General features: G+C 45.6%; 4 protein-coding genes across 4 annotated transcripts; 3 read left to right on the top strand and 1 right to left on the bottom strand.

The window, feature by feature from the left end:
• Positions 1–279: 279 nt before the first annotated feature.
• Positions 280–2,535, bottom strand: sac6 (fimbrin; the record flags this gene model as incomplete). The annotated part of the gene is made up of 5 exons (XM_046085053.1): positions 280–314; positions 377–1,359; positions 1,481–2,163; positions 2,219–2,429; positions 2,513–2,535. 5 exons carry the CDS (start codon positions 2,533–2,535, stop codon positions 280–282), a joined length of 1,935 nt encoding a protein of 644 aa, XP_045941016.1.
• Positions 2,536–5,729: 3,194 nt separating this feature from the next.
• LDX57_003406 (DDHD family phospholipase) lies at positions 5,730–8,613 on the top strand (the record flags this gene model as incomplete). Its single annotated transcript, XM_046085052.1, has 5 exons — positions 5,730–6,417; positions 6,474–7,212; positions 7,300–7,865; positions 7,927–8,534; positions 8,602–8,613. The coding sequence occupies 5 exons, from the start codon at positions 5,730–5,732 to the stop codon at positions 8,611–8,613; spliced, it is 2,613 nt and encodes an 870-aa protein (XP_045941015.1).
• Positions 8,614–11,269: 2,656 nt separating this feature from the next.
• LDX57_003405 (PX domain protein) lies at positions 11,270–14,312 on the top strand (the record flags this gene model as incomplete). The annotated part of the gene is made up of 2 exons (XM_046085051.1): positions 11,270–11,814; positions 11,864–14,312. 2 exons carry the CDS (start codon positions 11,270–11,272, stop codon positions 14,310–14,312), a joined length of 2,994 nt encoding a protein of 997 aa, XP_045941014.1.
• Positions 14,313–14,825: 513 nt separating this feature from the next.
• On the top strand, positions 14,826–15,200 carry LDX57_003404 (transcriptional coactivator p15/PC4 family protein; the record flags this gene model as incomplete). The annotated part of the gene is made up of 1 exon (XM_046085050.1): positions 14,826–15,200. The coding sequence occupies one exon, from the start codon at positions 14,826–14,828 to the stop codon at positions 15,198–15,200; it is 375 nt and encodes a 124-aa protein (XP_045941013.1).
• Between the last annotated feature and the right edge of the window lie 1,578 nt (positions 15,201–16,778).

The following is a 16,778-nucleotide window of genomic DNA, read 5'->3' as shown; positions in this document are numbered from 1 at the left end:
CGCCCTGTGCTTCAGACTCATTTCTTGCACTTGCAGTCGGTAATATGCCCTCTATATGGCAGCCTGATGGCTGCGTCGTCTTGTGTGCGCGATGCCTGGCATCTAAACCCCCCTTTTTTTCTAAAAAAGGAATGCTCGTGTACATGTGAATAGCCAGAGCTAGACCCTCACTCTCTAGACACGAAGGTGTAATAAGAAAGGACAAGGTTGGTTTTGTAGAAGTCATGTCCATTGCTAGATACTTGAAAGGAATAAGAGCATGGGTGGGCAATTTCCGAATTACTGCGTTTTCTCATGTGTGGCCATAAGAGAACCTGTTTTTTGTTATCAGTAAGACTGTATGCCCACGTTTCAAAGAATTGTCTTTCGAACTCACCGATGAATGTGGTAATCAAGCGAGACCGCACCTGGCAGATATCCTCTGGAACCAACCAGATTGTGGCACCCAATTTTCTCGCTATGCTGATGCTCAATTTAGCATTTCCATAGGCCTCCTCGTCAGTTCGGCCAGCGGTCACCAGTTCGTAGTCCACATAACTACTTTTCAGCCCACTGAGCACATCAAGAAGGAATATACCAGTTCCAATTGACTGGTCTTTAAAGCTGCGAATGGACGAAGTTTTGCCTCCCTTACGAGACATATCGTTAGCCCACCGAATCATTTCAGAATCGGTAATTTCACGCTTGCCCATTCGCTGAGCCAAGCTTGAGAGTGTGTTTGTGATATCCTTCCGCATCAATTGCCACACCAGTCCTAGTGTGAGAGTGCGCTGGCCATCGGTAATATCGGCCCCTTGTACACCTACAAGAGAAAAGCCAATATGCTTGCCAAGTTCGGTTGCATAATTCGTATTCTCCACGGCCTTGAACCGCATCATCTCGTTTCCAGAAGCTGGTGCCTTGTTAACATGTCTCCAATTGACACTGCCTGGGATGACCTTATCGTAGGCTTGCAGCAGCACAGTGCCATCCCTAAGGTCGTCGAATAATGAGTTAACTGCAGGCTGGACATCCAAGGAATTCAGCCATAGGGTGAACACTCTGGCTTCTCGTTCCCCTTCGGCATCGAAATCCTCGACCTCTAGTTTATCCTCTTCGGTTATCGGCTCGAGCCCAGGAATGGTGTTGAACAAGTTGGCCACAAACGCGAGGTTGAGTTTTGGGTTTCCAGCAACGAGTGAAGTAGGTGTCAAAAACTTCCGGCAACCCAGTCTATCCGCATTCCCCAAAACTTGTTCCGCTCGCTGGAGCAAATCATGAGTTTGTAAGGGCCCACGTGAGCAGGTATCGGGAGCAAGTTGGTTCAGAAGAACAGTGTAGTTTTCACCATCCTTTACATCCGTAGAGAAGTTCGTGACTCTGCCATGGTAACATATCAGAAATCCAGAACATTCATGCCTGACGTCATCGTTCGGAGGTAGGGTGGTATTTAAAGAGTTCGATGAAACGAATGCGGGGATATAGCTGAAATGTTACATACCTTCTATCCCACTTCGCGTTCTTCAGGTGGTAATTGAACCAGCGTAGCAGAATTTGCTCTGGGGGTAGACGAAGAAACTGCTCCAAAGTCTCGTCGTCCTCCAGGAGCCGATATAGCTCGGGATGAAGTTTTATATCAATCTTGCCCAGAAGACCTCGACGAATGATTTGCCAGATCAACCCTAGAATAAGATGTTCGCGGACTTCTATAATATCACCGCTTCCAATGTTCACAACAGAGCAACCAATACCCTTGGCTGAGTTGATCACGATGTTATTGTTCTCCGTCATGTGAAATGCATTGAGCTCCTTGATCTTCTTTCCCGATTTGTTCAGAACTCGTTCATCAATGGTATCCGGTACACTGTCGTTAATCAACTTCGCCAAAACTAACCCGTCTTTACATTTGTCGAACATTTCAAAGGTGTCAGTTGGGAATGGGAGGGAGTTTCCAATGTCCGGGTCGCCGGCAAGGACGGCATTGATATGCCTTGTGAATTCCGTTCTCTCGTCCTCGTTAATGGTATGAGTGACATTCGCCGAGGATCCTTGAACGTGGATCTTGCCCCCAATACTGTTTCGAGGGACATGTCGAGAGCCCGTAACATTTCCCTGTAGTCCAGCTGGGGCGGCGCTATCAGCAGGCTTGCTCTGAGCCGGAGCAGCGCGAAGCTTGGAAATAAGCTATGTTTGATTTAGCAGAAGCACCGGCTGGCGGTTTAAGAGATATTAGACTAACATCAACATAGTCTTCGAGCTCCACACGACGAGAACTGTCGAGTTCAACTTCCTTCAGCGCCTGGCGTACAACATCATATGGTTGGCGCTCCGATTGTTGGGTAGACTTGATCACGGTTGCTTCATCCAAGTAGCCCTTTTCATCAATGTCTAATTTCCTGAACGCATCCTGAAGGGTGAAGATTTCGCCTTGGTCAAACTGAGGAAACTTCCTGTGTGGTCAAGATCAGTTAGGGGCGCATCCATATAGCCATGTGTAAATGGCAAAGAATGAAATAGTAGAGAAAGAGCATACCGCTGAAGTTTGATCACATTCATTTTCCCTCCCTTTGGTGGCCTTTCTGCAGCCGGCGATGTCGGAACGCGGGGGGGGGGTTAGCTAGCGGAAATGCGCGAAAAAGAACTGAAGGTCTGTATGATACACTGAAAGCTTTCAGACCAGGAAGATAGACTGATTAGACAGTGGTGGTTGATACAGCCAGTTTGTTTCTTTCAGTTGCCAGCCTTTTCGGTGTTGAGTAGGTAGAAGAGAAGCGAAGTAGGTCGAAGCCAGCACTGCCCACTCGGAGTAGGTATTATTTAGGCAGCCTGGGTAAGACCCGCCTCCCGTCGGAAAGGAGGGGTGATGGAACCTACAGGTAGGTTACCGTACGTCGTGTTTACCCTTTACAATACCTAGGAACGGTTTCTAGGTAGGTATCCTTCCTGCACAGTGTACTTACAGTACCAGGTACATACCCCGTACAGACTACCTAGGTAATACCTGGTACCATCTCGCTTTCCAGGTATCTTACCTGGTGTAGTACCTAACCACCCCGACTCTTTGTAATAAAGACTAGGATATAATTACAATTAACCTATCTCCCTAATCTTGGCTGGCTCCTCGTGAGAGAACGCCAATCCGTCAATGGGATATTTTCTACAGTAATTTGGGTGCTTGCTCAAACTTTTACCTGGCAGTGCCTAGCACCTGAAGTAGTTTTGGTCTCAGTTCGCGGCTAGCTTCAACAAGGTGACATAATTACATCGGAGTAACGTTTTCAACCACCGAGCCGCGCCTACCACCGAGCCGCGCCCTTTCCACCAAAACTCCTACTTCCTAGGGCTTTTCAACCACCAACGCCATTAAATCTAACTAATTAAATATATGACATTATAGCCATCTACTAGGACAATTCCGAATTGTATGTCCGACTGTCCCACATCCACTACAACACTGCGAAGCTCGTCGACAAGACACTGAAATAGATTCTGCAAACTGTTCATTAAGCTGTATATCAAGCTACTGAACGCGATTTTCATCTTTCTGTACATTAAGAAAACGATCATTATCTATCTCAGCACGTCTTTTTGTCTTTTTTTGACATTGTCATTCATTTTCAACGCATACGGCCCTAATTTCTTGCTGCAAAAGAAGGATAGTTTGCATCGCCATTTGCGCTGCTTTCTCAAAATATTGAATATGCGCAATAAGATTGCTAGAAAGTTGCCGCTTTCTATTAAAATTGCTCTGCAAATTTTGAATCTTTCGATCTAGCTGGCGAGTATTTTGCGGAATTTGAAAAGCAGAAGAAATTGAGCCTTCAATTAGTGATGATGTAAATATACATAATTGAAAGATAAACATAGAGAGAATATATTCTAGATCAAACGATTTAAACTCTGCTTTTTTAAAACCGTTGCAAATATTGATTGCATTAAAGATTTGTTTATATGCATTCGGATATAACGATAGAAAGTTTTCTTTATCAATGTGATTATTATTAACAATCATACAATTTTCAAAAAACTTTCCGTACGCCTTTTTAAACGGGTTAAAAACATTCACATCAAGCGGTTGAAAAAGATATAAAACGTGAGCAGACATACAAAAACATATTATTGCATTCTGTTTGCAAAAATTATCGAATTCAGCAATCAAATAATTACTATAATCGTCAAAAATAAGCAAACGTTTTGTAACACTTAAAAAGCGATTCAAAGATATTTTTCAGTCAAAAAAGATCTATTTCATCAATCGTTCAGTCATTCTGACTAGTAAAAATTCATCAGTCGCGAGACAACTTAAATTCTTGAAATTAAGCAGTTTGTTGAATGCTTGTTTTCAATATAATAATTAACAATAGATGTACGCCTTTTGATCCGATTGTTTCGATAATTGTAATTCATTCATGATTGCTTTAAATGACTTTGCATGATTATTCGCTTCGTTCAACTACAATAATCACTTTTGAAATAGAACAAATTCTCATTGCAAAACCAATTTCATCAAAATTCCAGATGTTGTCTTCATATATGTCGTGTTTTTGAATAATCGCTCGTACAGTTTCAAACCATGGGTCTATAATCTTTAAATCTTCCTGCTTTGCGTGCTGATAAATAATACGTCTATTATATCGCGTACAAAATTCAAAATGACGTTTAACGAATTTATAGAACCAATTAATTCCGATAGCTGCAATAAAATCTTTTAACCGATTGCAAAGCAGTACTTGGGCCATTTCACACAGAAATTCGAACCAAATTGGAAATCCTCGTGTATCTGTATTTAATAATCGCTTTAAAAATAATTGCTTTTCAAATTCAGTCAGTTTATAGCCGTTGGCGCGTGTTTCCAATCATGATTTAACTCCATGAAGTCGATCGCGTAAGATATTTTCAAAAACAGCGAAAAAGGCCACAGCGCGTTTAATTGATTTAATCTGACCTTTCTAATATACTGAAATAGTCATCTGAATGCGCGATTCTTTAGAAAGAGGCATATTGAATTGTGGTGATGAGAAAAGACGCGTTAAATGAAGAAAGTAGGAATTTTGAGGGAAAGGGCGCGGCTCGGTGGTAGGCGCGGCTCGGTGGTTGAAAACGTTAGTTAGTTAAACGATTTCCCCGATGACGTCAGAGCTGATTCCCTACAGGACACCGTACATCAGTACTAACGGCTTGAATCCTGCTTATTGTGGATGCCACACCTTACGGACACACCTACTATCTGCACTGACAATTACCTGGCCCTGTCATAAGCCACCATCCCATGTGTCGCGGAACTACGGATCTGGTTGGGGGCGGCTACATACCTACTGTAAGGTACTCCGTACTAAGGTACCACCTGTTCGGAATATGCGGTGTACCTTAGGTAGGTAGCCATCTGGTACTCCGCTGTTCGTACCCCTGCTACCTATCCGTACCCAGCAGTTTGCGCAAATCTATTCTACCTCCGAAAAGCAAGAGAACCTTCAGCTTCCTGCTTATTTTGAATTCATAATTAGGCTCGTCGCATATGTCGTATGTCAATGTAACAAGAGATTGGTTAGCTCTCAGACTAATCAGCGATATGTTCCGACGGCGGCTTCGTCATATAACATCATCCGGTCGACGTACTTTACCGAGTACTGTAGTGAACTAATTGCATTCTCACTGCCTGCACGAGAAGCATATCCCAACCTGCACATACCATATCAACCTGTGCTTAAATTTTTCGGTTCCCACCTCCCCGCCCCCTATCCCAAGGCTCGATGTCCCAGGAACAGCATGGCGCCCGGGAATTATTTTTGGAGGCAACATCACAGAATGTTACCACAACCGCAACTTCTCACCCCAACATTGCCCACCAACACAACCAAGACGTGCTACAGCAATCCAAAGGTGAAGATCACACAGTTACACACACACATCGACTAAGCCTTCGTCGCTATCCTAGGGATTGCCCTCCCTTGCGAGTAAGATGGTTCTATGCTGTGGACTCTCCTAAATGGAAACCTCTGTTATGGGATCAAAAGAAGGACGCCTCGAAACCCCCGCCGCCACCCAAAAAATTCGTCCCTTTTTCATCCAAAGACTCTCACGCCATAGAGACCGCCTTCCAGAGGCTTTCCGATATCGAGGCCGCTCGCGAACAGTCCAGGCACGCCGAAACCAGTGGAAGGCCGCAAGACAGCACTACCAAAGTTGCCGTCAATGAAGACTATCTTTTTGACGTGGATGTGGAACGAAGGGAGCTTTCCCCGGCTTATTGGGTAGGACCTGTTTACGAAGTTCGTCGTGGAACATGGTTCTTCCAGGATGGGTCTTCAATCAAGCCATGCGAGGAGAACCTAGCCACACAACTCGAAGAGGGGTACCTCAAAGTGAAACCATGGCGCTACAACGGTGCCCATGACACCGCTGTACAAGACTCGGCGTACTCAAAGATATCTGGTACGGGTAAACCTAGCATCAGGAAAAATGCGGCTGCTCATATGGCTAATTCGATCAAGCAGCGCCTGGGACTTTGCCCAATTCGGTCGAGAATGACGGGCCTGCGGCGCCTGCCTCGGCCGGTGGATCCCGGAACTATCGTCTCTTTGGTGCTTATATGAAAAGTATCGTAACCTACCAGGATCACACGGCAGCATTGATTACGAATGATGATTTCATGTCTCGGGTGAGCACAACCGTGTACCAGAAGCTAGGTGGAGTGCCCGGCACAAAACTAGTTCGTGGCTTCATGGAGACCGGGAAAGAAAAGGTACCCTCGAGCACGCGGAGATCTGCAGAAGAACTGTTGCCTGGGGCACCCATGAAAGGACTGGGGCCTCACGAGACAGGCACTAATGGCTCATCGGATGCTGAGGTAGCTCATAGTCAATCTCCGGAAGGCAGCTCCGCAAACGGTTTATCGAAATCAACACTGGAGCAGCAGATGTCCTCTCTAACATGCGAAACTCAAGACGAGGCCCAGCTTGATGAACAAGCGCGCAGACAGGAGGAAAAGGAGATGGAGGATTCACGAGAAGTTGACAATGACGACAGAGAGCGACAGATTGATCATCTGGTCCTCGTCACACATGGCATTGGCCAGCGACTTGGGTTACGATTAGAGAGCATAAATTTCATACACGATGTGAATGTTTTACGCAAAACCATGAAAAGCGTCTATAAAGCCTCACCTGACCTCCAGGCTCTCAACTCTGTTTTCGCAGATAGCCTGACAAACTGTCGTGTTCAAGTACTACCTGTGTAAGTCATCCCTACTGAACTCTAGCACGGCTAATGATACAACATTTCCAATGCACACAACTGTGGAGCCGTGCTGATCGCTTCTAGGTGCTGGAGGCATCTACTTGACTTCCCATATCGAGGAGCAAGACACAATCGCAAAGAGCTTGATCTTGCTGATGCAGATTTCCCCGAAGATGACCCGTTCCCTAGCTTAGCTGATATCACTTTGGAAAGTGTACCGGCGGTTCGAAATCTAATATCTGACTTGGCAATGGATGTCCTCCTATATCAGAGCGCCTACCGTGCGCATATATCCAACATCGTCAGTCAGGAAAGTAATCGAATCCTGAAACTCTTCAAGGAACGAAATCCGTCTTTCAGCGGATCGGTTAGTCTCTGCGGACACTCACTTGGCAGTGCCATTCTCTTCGACATTCTTTGTCGCGAGCCGCTTGCTCGAGAGTCAGAGCAGAAAATACCCGTAGAAAGAACAAGTGCACCAACAACCAAATCACGGAATCAGCAACTGCATTTTGAGTGCGAGGAACTTTTTTGCCTTGGTTCTCCCATCGCCCTTTTCCAAATGCTCAAGGGAAAGACGATTGCAGGGAGGTCAGCACCAGACACTAGCAAAGCCGGAATGCCGCTTTACCCAGGTGGAAAAAACGATGGTAATCAACCTCGTCTTATCCTTCTCTAATCAACCTTTACTCATCCTGCCACCTGCCACAGAAATCAGATCTACCGATAGCCAAGATCTAGTGTCTTCCCCGAAATGCCGTCGATTGTACAATATTTTCCACCCCTCGGACCCAGTGAGCTATCGTATCGAGCCTCTCATTTCACCGGCGATGTCATCGTTGAGGCCACAGCCTTTACCTTCTGTGAAGAAGAGTTTATGGGCTACATCTGGTCAAAGCCTTTCAATAATAGGTAGTCGTGTGGGGCAAAGTGTTGGATCTCTTTGGAACAATTTCACCTCTGGTGTTGCAAGTAGTCTGCTAAACCGCAGTCTTGGTCTCAACTCTGATGAAGACACATCTCAAATTTCCTCAGGCGAGGGCTATCAAATGCAACAATCAATATTGTCCTCCGGCACTGATACCACAGATTCTCATAACGACCGGCATCCTACGCTCATAGACTCGGGCTTGGAAACGCTCTATGAAGGTTTCCAGAGGACCAGGCAAGATGAAAGATCAGAGTCTTCGAGCTTTGCTGGTCATTCATCCATCCAAAATGAAGTACCAGATGATCGTTTGAAGAAGATACGGAACGAAGATGCCAAAGTGAGAGCACTTAACAGTAATGGACGGGTTGATTACAGTATTCAAGAGCAAGTGTACCCTTTTCCTGTAAGAACTTCTATCGACCAGGCACTGACCAAACCGATCACTCTTTGAACAGGGGGGCTTTTGATATTTCTTTGATTGCGAGCATCGCTAGTCACTTGACTTATTGGGCAGATGAGGATGTTAGTCATTTTTTACTTTCCCAAATGCTATCTAAGAAACGACCCCATTAAGGCGACTTGAAACCTCGATTAGATCTACAGATCTACTTCAGCCAGGTGTCTTTTTGCAACTGGGGAACAGGTGTTCTAATAGCGGCGAGCGTTCGCATGTATCTAGGGTAGTGTCGTCGGGTCAAATAACTAGGGAATAAAGCATTTGACATGAGGAGTACTCACGCTGGTCTTACGTTGAGAAAGCAATACAAGATCTACATTACCGTGGGAAGATGCCGTAACGTAGGTAATCAAGAAGTAGCATTGAGGGGACTATTATCAGTAGCCAGTAACCAATTTCTCATTTTCAGGTGAATCGATTGCTCTTTGTCAAGCTTCTATGGGTATAATTGTATAACTATCTACCTGAGTGGTGTTACTACTCTGTTCATCAACTATTTGTAGGTGTACGGTGTGCACATGGTACCTAGGTTCACTGCACACTGTATGCACTGTTCGTACTCCGTACCTGGGTAGGTATCTACTCACTCAGTACCCTTCATGGATACCTTATTACACAATTTTCAGTACATACTCTGTCTGTACTACTCCGTAAGCAAACTACCTTACACTGTGTTAACAACATCTTTTACCGTGTATTCCATACCTATCAATAGTTAGGGTACCGGACCTACGGAGTACATAAGCCAACCTGGAATCTTCCGATGGAGTTTCGGATTACCACTTTCTCCGTTCCGGTAAGCGATGGGAATTTCTACCCCCTAGAGAAAAAAAAAATTTCAGGCTTTGTCTCTTCTTTCTTCTATACTGACAGAGAAATAAATCGCCAGAAATGTTTTATTATTGAGTGAAACTTCAGGCTCTCCACTGGTGCCTGATGTATTAATATGACTTCACCCTCATTGTCTTGTCTATAACCAGTGATGTTACCAACAATCTGATTATGTGTGAAAATTGGGTTTCTTACTGTCTGGGATTCTCGCTATGAGATGGCTCCATTGGTGCCATAACCATCCATCTACACATTCATCACGTCAATAATTCTCCAGGCTTATGTGCCTGACCCCACGACATCAATCTCCCGATGCCAGATTTAGGGATTGGGTGTTGCTGCTCATCTTTGACAGTATCAGCAGTTGCTGGCAATCACACATACCATTGTTGCTGGGTCCATAAAAAAGACTTTCCTTGCTAATGGCCCATGATTCATAGGTAAATGGTGTATCCCCTGCGACGAGTATTGTTAAGCAATCATGTTGGGACGATCATGAATATCCTGGAGAATTAGAGTTTCATTGTCTGGCATATCATTGCCTCATGACATCTTCTATACCGCTATCTTCTTTGCATCTGGCATGGAAAACATGTACTTTGAGTGTCCGGATTCACTCGGATAGCGGAGAAAAATTCCATTCTTTTAGCTTTAGATGCCGTGTCTTCTTCATAAGACAGGGTAATTGTGAATGGGCATATGCTACCTCAGTTATCTTTCATATATCACGGATCAACAAGTACTAGTAACTATAGTTGGCCAATTGATGTCCTATGGGAAGGTGAGGGAAATGCTGTTCTCACTATAACATGTAAATTGTACCAGATCAGGGCGAACTATGCCTTCAGAATTTCTCTAGCAATGATAGGATAAAATTGCTACCTATCTGGTTGGTGCTACTCAGACCTATTCCTTTTTTTTTATTGAACGGTTGCTTAAGGCTGTTCATCAACCTCACTGATTGCCTACTCCTATCCTAGGCCTACACGGAGTAGTTGGCCCTATGCTAAGAATATCGGATATAGTGTTGATAAGCAACATATCCTGCTTAAGACTAATCCACTGTATTTCAGGGAATATGATCTTAATAGGTACCTCTAAATGTCTAGCACAGTATAAACCTATTTACTGCTTCCGATGGATATCCTCCTGTATATTATCATCCCAGCAGGTATATATGTACAACTCCTAAATCCCCCAGGGAAACAATTGATTTTGTAGCGTAGGTGCCAGGTACATCCCAAATCCCGTAACAAGCCAGGGATTTCCCACCTATCATCTTATATGGGTATAATTTGACTGCAGGTATTTCATGATCATCTATTGAAAATCTAGCTAGTAACTAACTATGGCCGGTGTGAAGGTAGGTAAACTTGCTGGGCTTGGCCACCTTGGTTATCTCATAGGTAATGTACCTAGGGGGTATATAAATAGGACCTAGCTGAATTAGCTGTTTACAAGAGAGGTAACGTATCTACTCTGTACTTAAGTATATGATTAATGCAGAGGAGAGTGTTTTAATGGGTTACAGAAAAGAGAGGATAAACAAGCATTCGTGACACCTCCTTGGCCTTTAGGCCCAAGTTGGTAACTAATTGTAATCGCGGAACCGGATCTTTCCTTCATCCGCCACAGTACGGAGCAGTACCTCCGGGTGTCACCCAACAACTTGATCAACCCTACGCCGTACACGCTATTTCTAGCCAGACAAGCAATCTGACGTTTTATCTGTCTAGGTATTACCAGTTCATGTTAGCTTATTTGATCTATTGAGATTCTAACCATGAACCTTACAAGCATGCTGTGACTGATGTCTATCTACAAAGTCATTAACCATGAATGGCCCCCATGAGATATCTAGCTCACCAGAATCGCATGAGTTTGATCGCGATACAAAGTCACTCCAAGAACATCATGCACATTTAAACAGTGTCAGCGAAAGCAACAATGGTGATCAAGCACCGGCTCAACCTAAGGAAATTTCCAACCTCATCATCCAATTCCTTTCAACATCCAGCAACGAAGCTCTCATTTGTGTCTTTATATGCATGGTGGGCGCGACATATGTGGTGCTCGGAAGACTTGGCTTGATTCTGATTGGATTCATCAGCGGTGTTATCCTACATTCATCATGGGAGGAAACGAATCTCACTGACCTACCGAATCCCATGAAGCGAAGAGAACTTTCGTTGAATGTCGCCAATAGACTACTCGATTGGCCTGGGCGCAAGTCTGCTCATGCTGAGCCTAGTCTCGATAGCATTCAGCCAGGTCTCACCCAGGACACGTCGGAGGTGCCTGCTGATTATTCTTCTTTCCGTCCTAAAACAGCAGCTGCGTTGGATTCATTGACCGACGCCATTATCAGAGACTACGTGAAGTAAGCAGTTTACCCCAAATATGAGATTTGTGCTTACCAGCTTCGATAGCCACTGGTATGAACCGATTCTACCCTCCGAAACAGCGTTTCCTCGTTCTTGTCGCAGGATTTTGACCGGTTTTGTCAAGTCAATGGCCTCACATCTCGCACGCAAACAAACAACAGACACTTTCCTTGAGTTTCTGACCAATTCATCTTCTATAATAATTGTGTTTTTGAACGAACTCTCGAATGCTTTCCAGAATGTCGGGTCCTCTACAAAACCAGAGGAAACCGTTCGGCGATACCTCGAACAATATCCAGACAGCAGCTTAGCAAACGTGTTGGCCGATCCACAACAACGGAAAAAACTCAACATCATTGCCGATGATATCCTGTCTAGCTTTATGGACACGACGGCTTATGGCTGTGCCCCTCTTAGAACCTTCTGTCGAGAAATCTTATGCGGCGTCGTCCTAGAGTCGACCATTTCCAGTCTTTCACGACCAGAGTGTATCAATAGCTGGATAATACATCTTTTTAGTGAAGGAGAGTCTGAGATAATGAATGCAATCGATGCTGGTGTTGAAGGGGCCAGGAACCAGGGCGCAACTGCTGCCAAACGCCCCGGAGATGCGGCGGATGCACCTCGGCCAACGTCATCCGGTAGCTTTGATACGAACTCGAGGTCCCCCGGTCGGACTTTTAAGGAAAAGCACGAGTACGCAGATAAAGCAACAGAGGATGCCATTACCGAAGCCAAACGTTTAAGCGCCTTGATTGCCGCTCAAGACTTACAGAGCGGGTCCACAGACAGCAACATCTGGAGAGCCCCTGTTTCTTTGCACGACGAGGATCCCACTTTGGCTTCTACAACGAGAAAGGGAGAAGGCGAACCTGAACTAGCGAAGGGACAGGAAAACCCCGGAGTTTTCCCCGATGCGCTCGACGCTTACACGAAGGATGAATCTAGACCAGAACCAGAATCTACGTTGTCATCGCGGATGCAAGGGAACCGTTCATCTCATCAGAACTTGGAGCCGCATTTATCATGGCCGCCTTTGACTCTTCACCGTGCTTATATATCAGTGGACGACGGTTCCGAGTCCAGCGACGCCTTGGTTCGATCGAAGCCAACGTTCAATTACATGCTTCAGGTGGAACCTACGTCTTCACAGCGAACCGGGTGGATGGTTTTTAGAACTTATAAAGACTTTGAATTGCTCCATGACACCCTAGGCACCATCGCAAGACTGAACAAGTTACAAGGATTCACAGACAACTACTCTTTATTGCCAAATTGGAAAGGGTTGACAAACAGAGCCTTAGCAAACTCATTGGAGCAATACCTGCAGACTGCGCTTCAACACGATTCGCTTGCAGAGTGTGAAAGAATGAGACGGTTCCTCGGAAAGGAAGGCCCTGTCGACCCCGGAATGAAGACTGCGTCCACAAAGCCTGGCTTTTTCCCTACCCAAGCGGCGTTAGAGAATGTTGGAAGAGGAGTCCTGGATGCTTTAACTAATGCCCCCAGAGGCGTCTCTAGCGGCAGCAAAACCGTTTTCAGTGGGATGACAGGTGTTTTTGGAACAACCCAAAACAAGAAACCCAGCCCGACTCCATATGCCGATAGCGCACCTCTTAATGACTCTGCTCAGCCAAGAGACATATTCGACAATACATCGCGGGATCATCAGAATCAAGGGGCAGAGAATGCGTCGGCATCTGGGAAATCTAGAAGCGGCGCACCGATTTCCGCTACTCGGTCTTCTTTGAATGAGGTCTCTCACGACAGTTCACCGACTACGGGGGACAGCCTCGTCGACTTACAAGCGAAACCAACACACGACAACTCAGCTTATGCTCTGGGCAATGATGTTGTCGAAAATTTGGGAACCAGAGCCCATGGCCTTGCAGAGGATGTGCCATGCTTGGATGAAACACCCGAGAAACCCGCGCAAAATGGACTCAATGCGGACCAAGCATCTCCTACCAAACACAGCATTCAGGGTAACCATACGAATACAATAACACACGAAGAGACTCAGGTGGCAGTTGAACTCATCTTTGCTGTCATAAATGAATTGTATACCTTGTCCTCCGCTTGGAATATACGTCGGACTCTTTTAAATGCGGCCAAATCCTACATTCTACGCCCTGGGAACCCGAATCTAGAGACAATACGTGACCTTCTGCAGAACTCGATGATTGACGCTAATACATCTGATGAGGCAATTGGGCTTTACCTCATGAAACTGCGCGAGAATGCCCTACCAACCAAATCAGAATTGGATTCCTGGCCAGCGTCGCCTAGCGAAACTGAAAAAGAGCGTCTGAGAGAAAAAGCCCGAAGAGTTTTGGTACAGAGAGGGCTACCACAGGCGCTAACGAGTGTTATGGGGGCAGCTGCTAGCCGTGAGGCCCTCGAAAAAGTTTTCGACTGTCTTCAAGTTCAAAGTGTCGCTAGGGGCTTTGTTTTCTCTATCTTACTGCAGGCCCTGAGAGCTATTATACTTTAGAGCACATGTACATAACAGTCTTGTCAAGATGGTGCAAGTTCTAGATGAATAAACGACCTTGCTTATGGGTATTTTTGAAGCAATGCCCTCAATATATGTATTTGCCAGCTTTGTTTATGATACTCCATACTGCCTATGGATTGGCTCAGTAGCTTTGCGCTGGAAGAAAACCCGGCAGCCGTGAAGAGCCTATAAAAGAATATGGAATTTCCGTCGATGCCTAATGCTTATCTTCGATTCATTTTGCGCAAGTGACATGTCAGAACTAGCCGGATACCCATTGACTGCACCCAATGATGTCAATAGAGATGGCAGGGTAGGCGCGTATTCCGCCTTCCAAAAGAAGCTTAGTATGGAGGCTGCTCGGTTTTATGTATTGTCTATCCACTCCTCTCGTAGGTACTAAGAAGCCATCTACGGGTTTGTGGTGGCCTCCAGCACTTATAGTTACTCCATTTGTGTCACCCTATCCAACCAGCTCATATTCCCACCGGGAATGCAATACAGGACATAATGGTTTCTGAAGTCAGAAAGCGCCCGTCGGGTGCTGATCACAGCCCTGTCCATGATGAACATCCTCAACCCAAGAGAACAAAGACGGGATCAGCGCAAAGTGCTGCCCCATATGCCAGGTCCCATGCAGGCGCGACAGGGAAGATTGATTCAAATGGGGATAAGTATTGGGAAATTTCCAAGATGCGCAGAGTCACGATATCGACTTTTCGCGGCAAAACCATGGTCAACATCAGAGAATACTACGAAAAGGATGGTCAGGAGCTTCCTGGGAAGAAAGTAAGCTCTCTTTCACCTGTGGTTTTTACTCTCGAGAGGGTTTACTCAATTAATCCAAGGGTATTTCTTTGCCGCTTGATCAATTTGCCTCGCTAGTGACTTTGCTACCTGAGATCGAAGTTGTGCTCAAGGAGCAAGGGCAGTCGGTTCCTCGGCCTGAGTACACGAGCTCGGATAGCCGCCGAACGGAGGGTTATGGTTTGGCGGACGACGAAGAATCCGCGGATTTGCCGAAAAAGAACATTGAGGCAACCAGTGACGAAGACGAGGATGAAGACTAGATTGATCACATGAAGAGGTTTGCTTGTTGGGGGTTGACCACATCTTGTCACATGGTGAGAACGGCGCGGTTTCTAACGATACTACGGAGTATTCGCCTAGAGATCTTTCTTAGGCATTGGTTTTTCTCGCAGGACTGGACGCGAAACTGGCACTGTTGGTGGGTGCTATCGATAGGCAGTCTACTCCCTCCCTCGAGCCAGGAATCCATAGGAGCAAGTATGTTCAATCAAATGGCTACCGCAAGCATCATAGTTACCGGTTTCCTCGCATTCATTTCTTCTTTCTCTATTTCTAGGGTGGGATTTGTTACTGGCATAGAACATTCAGATCTAACAGCACGTACATGTATGTACATACGTACAGTATCACCATCTACAGTGAGTACGGCTGTACGATCCACGACGCTAGGTTGGCATTATCGGGTAGAGTGTACCTCTACACTGCCCTTGGGTAGGCAATAGTCAATTTTGGTGTGTTCATGCTACGTACTTGCTATTCGTGGTCTTTTCACCAACGAGTTAGGTATACTGGGTCTATATATATATAAATTCAGAGTTGTGTAACGACATACAAATGGTGTAAGGATGCTGTCTAAGTTCCAACTATATTACTAGGGATGAAAGGGATGAAAGTCAGTCCCATTGACTTGTCAAGGCACATACTCAGGTGATATAACATCCATACTCGGTGTAGTTACCTACAGTACCGGTGGCTTCAAGCTTGCGTGATAGCCTCCTGTTTAGGTACTCAAAGGTGGGAACTAGTGTCTTGGGTGCGGTAGCTAGCGCACTAGCCAAGGGCAACAACCCAGGGGATAGCACTCCGTGGGTACCGGAGGCCTCATGAGTATACCTGGAATGCACAAACAGATTCTAGACAATGAACGTAAAATCAAAGTCCCAAGGTCCCTACAACCTGTACTGCATGTCAATTGCTGTCTATAAAGGTAGGTGTACCTTATGTAGATGTACAGTAGTAGGTAATTCCATACTTGTATGGGTTCCTCCGGACGTAGTTACAGGGTAGGTAACAACATTAGGTAAGACATGTTCCCCCCCCTTTTCTTCCCGCTTTCTAGTACTGAAGGCTTCCTTCCAAGCCATCGACTGACTTGCTGCCTGGGATTTCACTCTCTAGCGCGTGCAACCATTGCCCTCTTTCTCTGAACTCCAGTCTAATTCCTGCCCCAAATTGGCCGCTGTCGTCACCTGAACAGTGAATTCTGTCTATCATTCCACGAGCGGGATGCTTCCGAGACTGACGACTGGATCATAACCGACCCCGCATGGTTTCTTCACCGCCAGCTTAACTATACTCAACTACTAAGTATTAATACTCGGTCAGTGCTTGTCTCTCCAGACTAATTCCCCGGCCAAACCGCATTAACCTGAA

This window comes from Aspergillus melleus (genome assembly GCF_016097325.1).
Source record: "Aspergillus melleus strain CBS 546.65 chromosome Unknown contig2, whole genome shotgun sequence".
Taxonomy (NCBI): Eukaryota; Fungi; Ascomycota; class Eurotiomycetes; order Eurotiales; family Aspergillaceae; genus Aspergillus; species Aspergillus melleus.
This window is presented reverse-complemented; position numbering and strand designations above follow the sequence as displayed.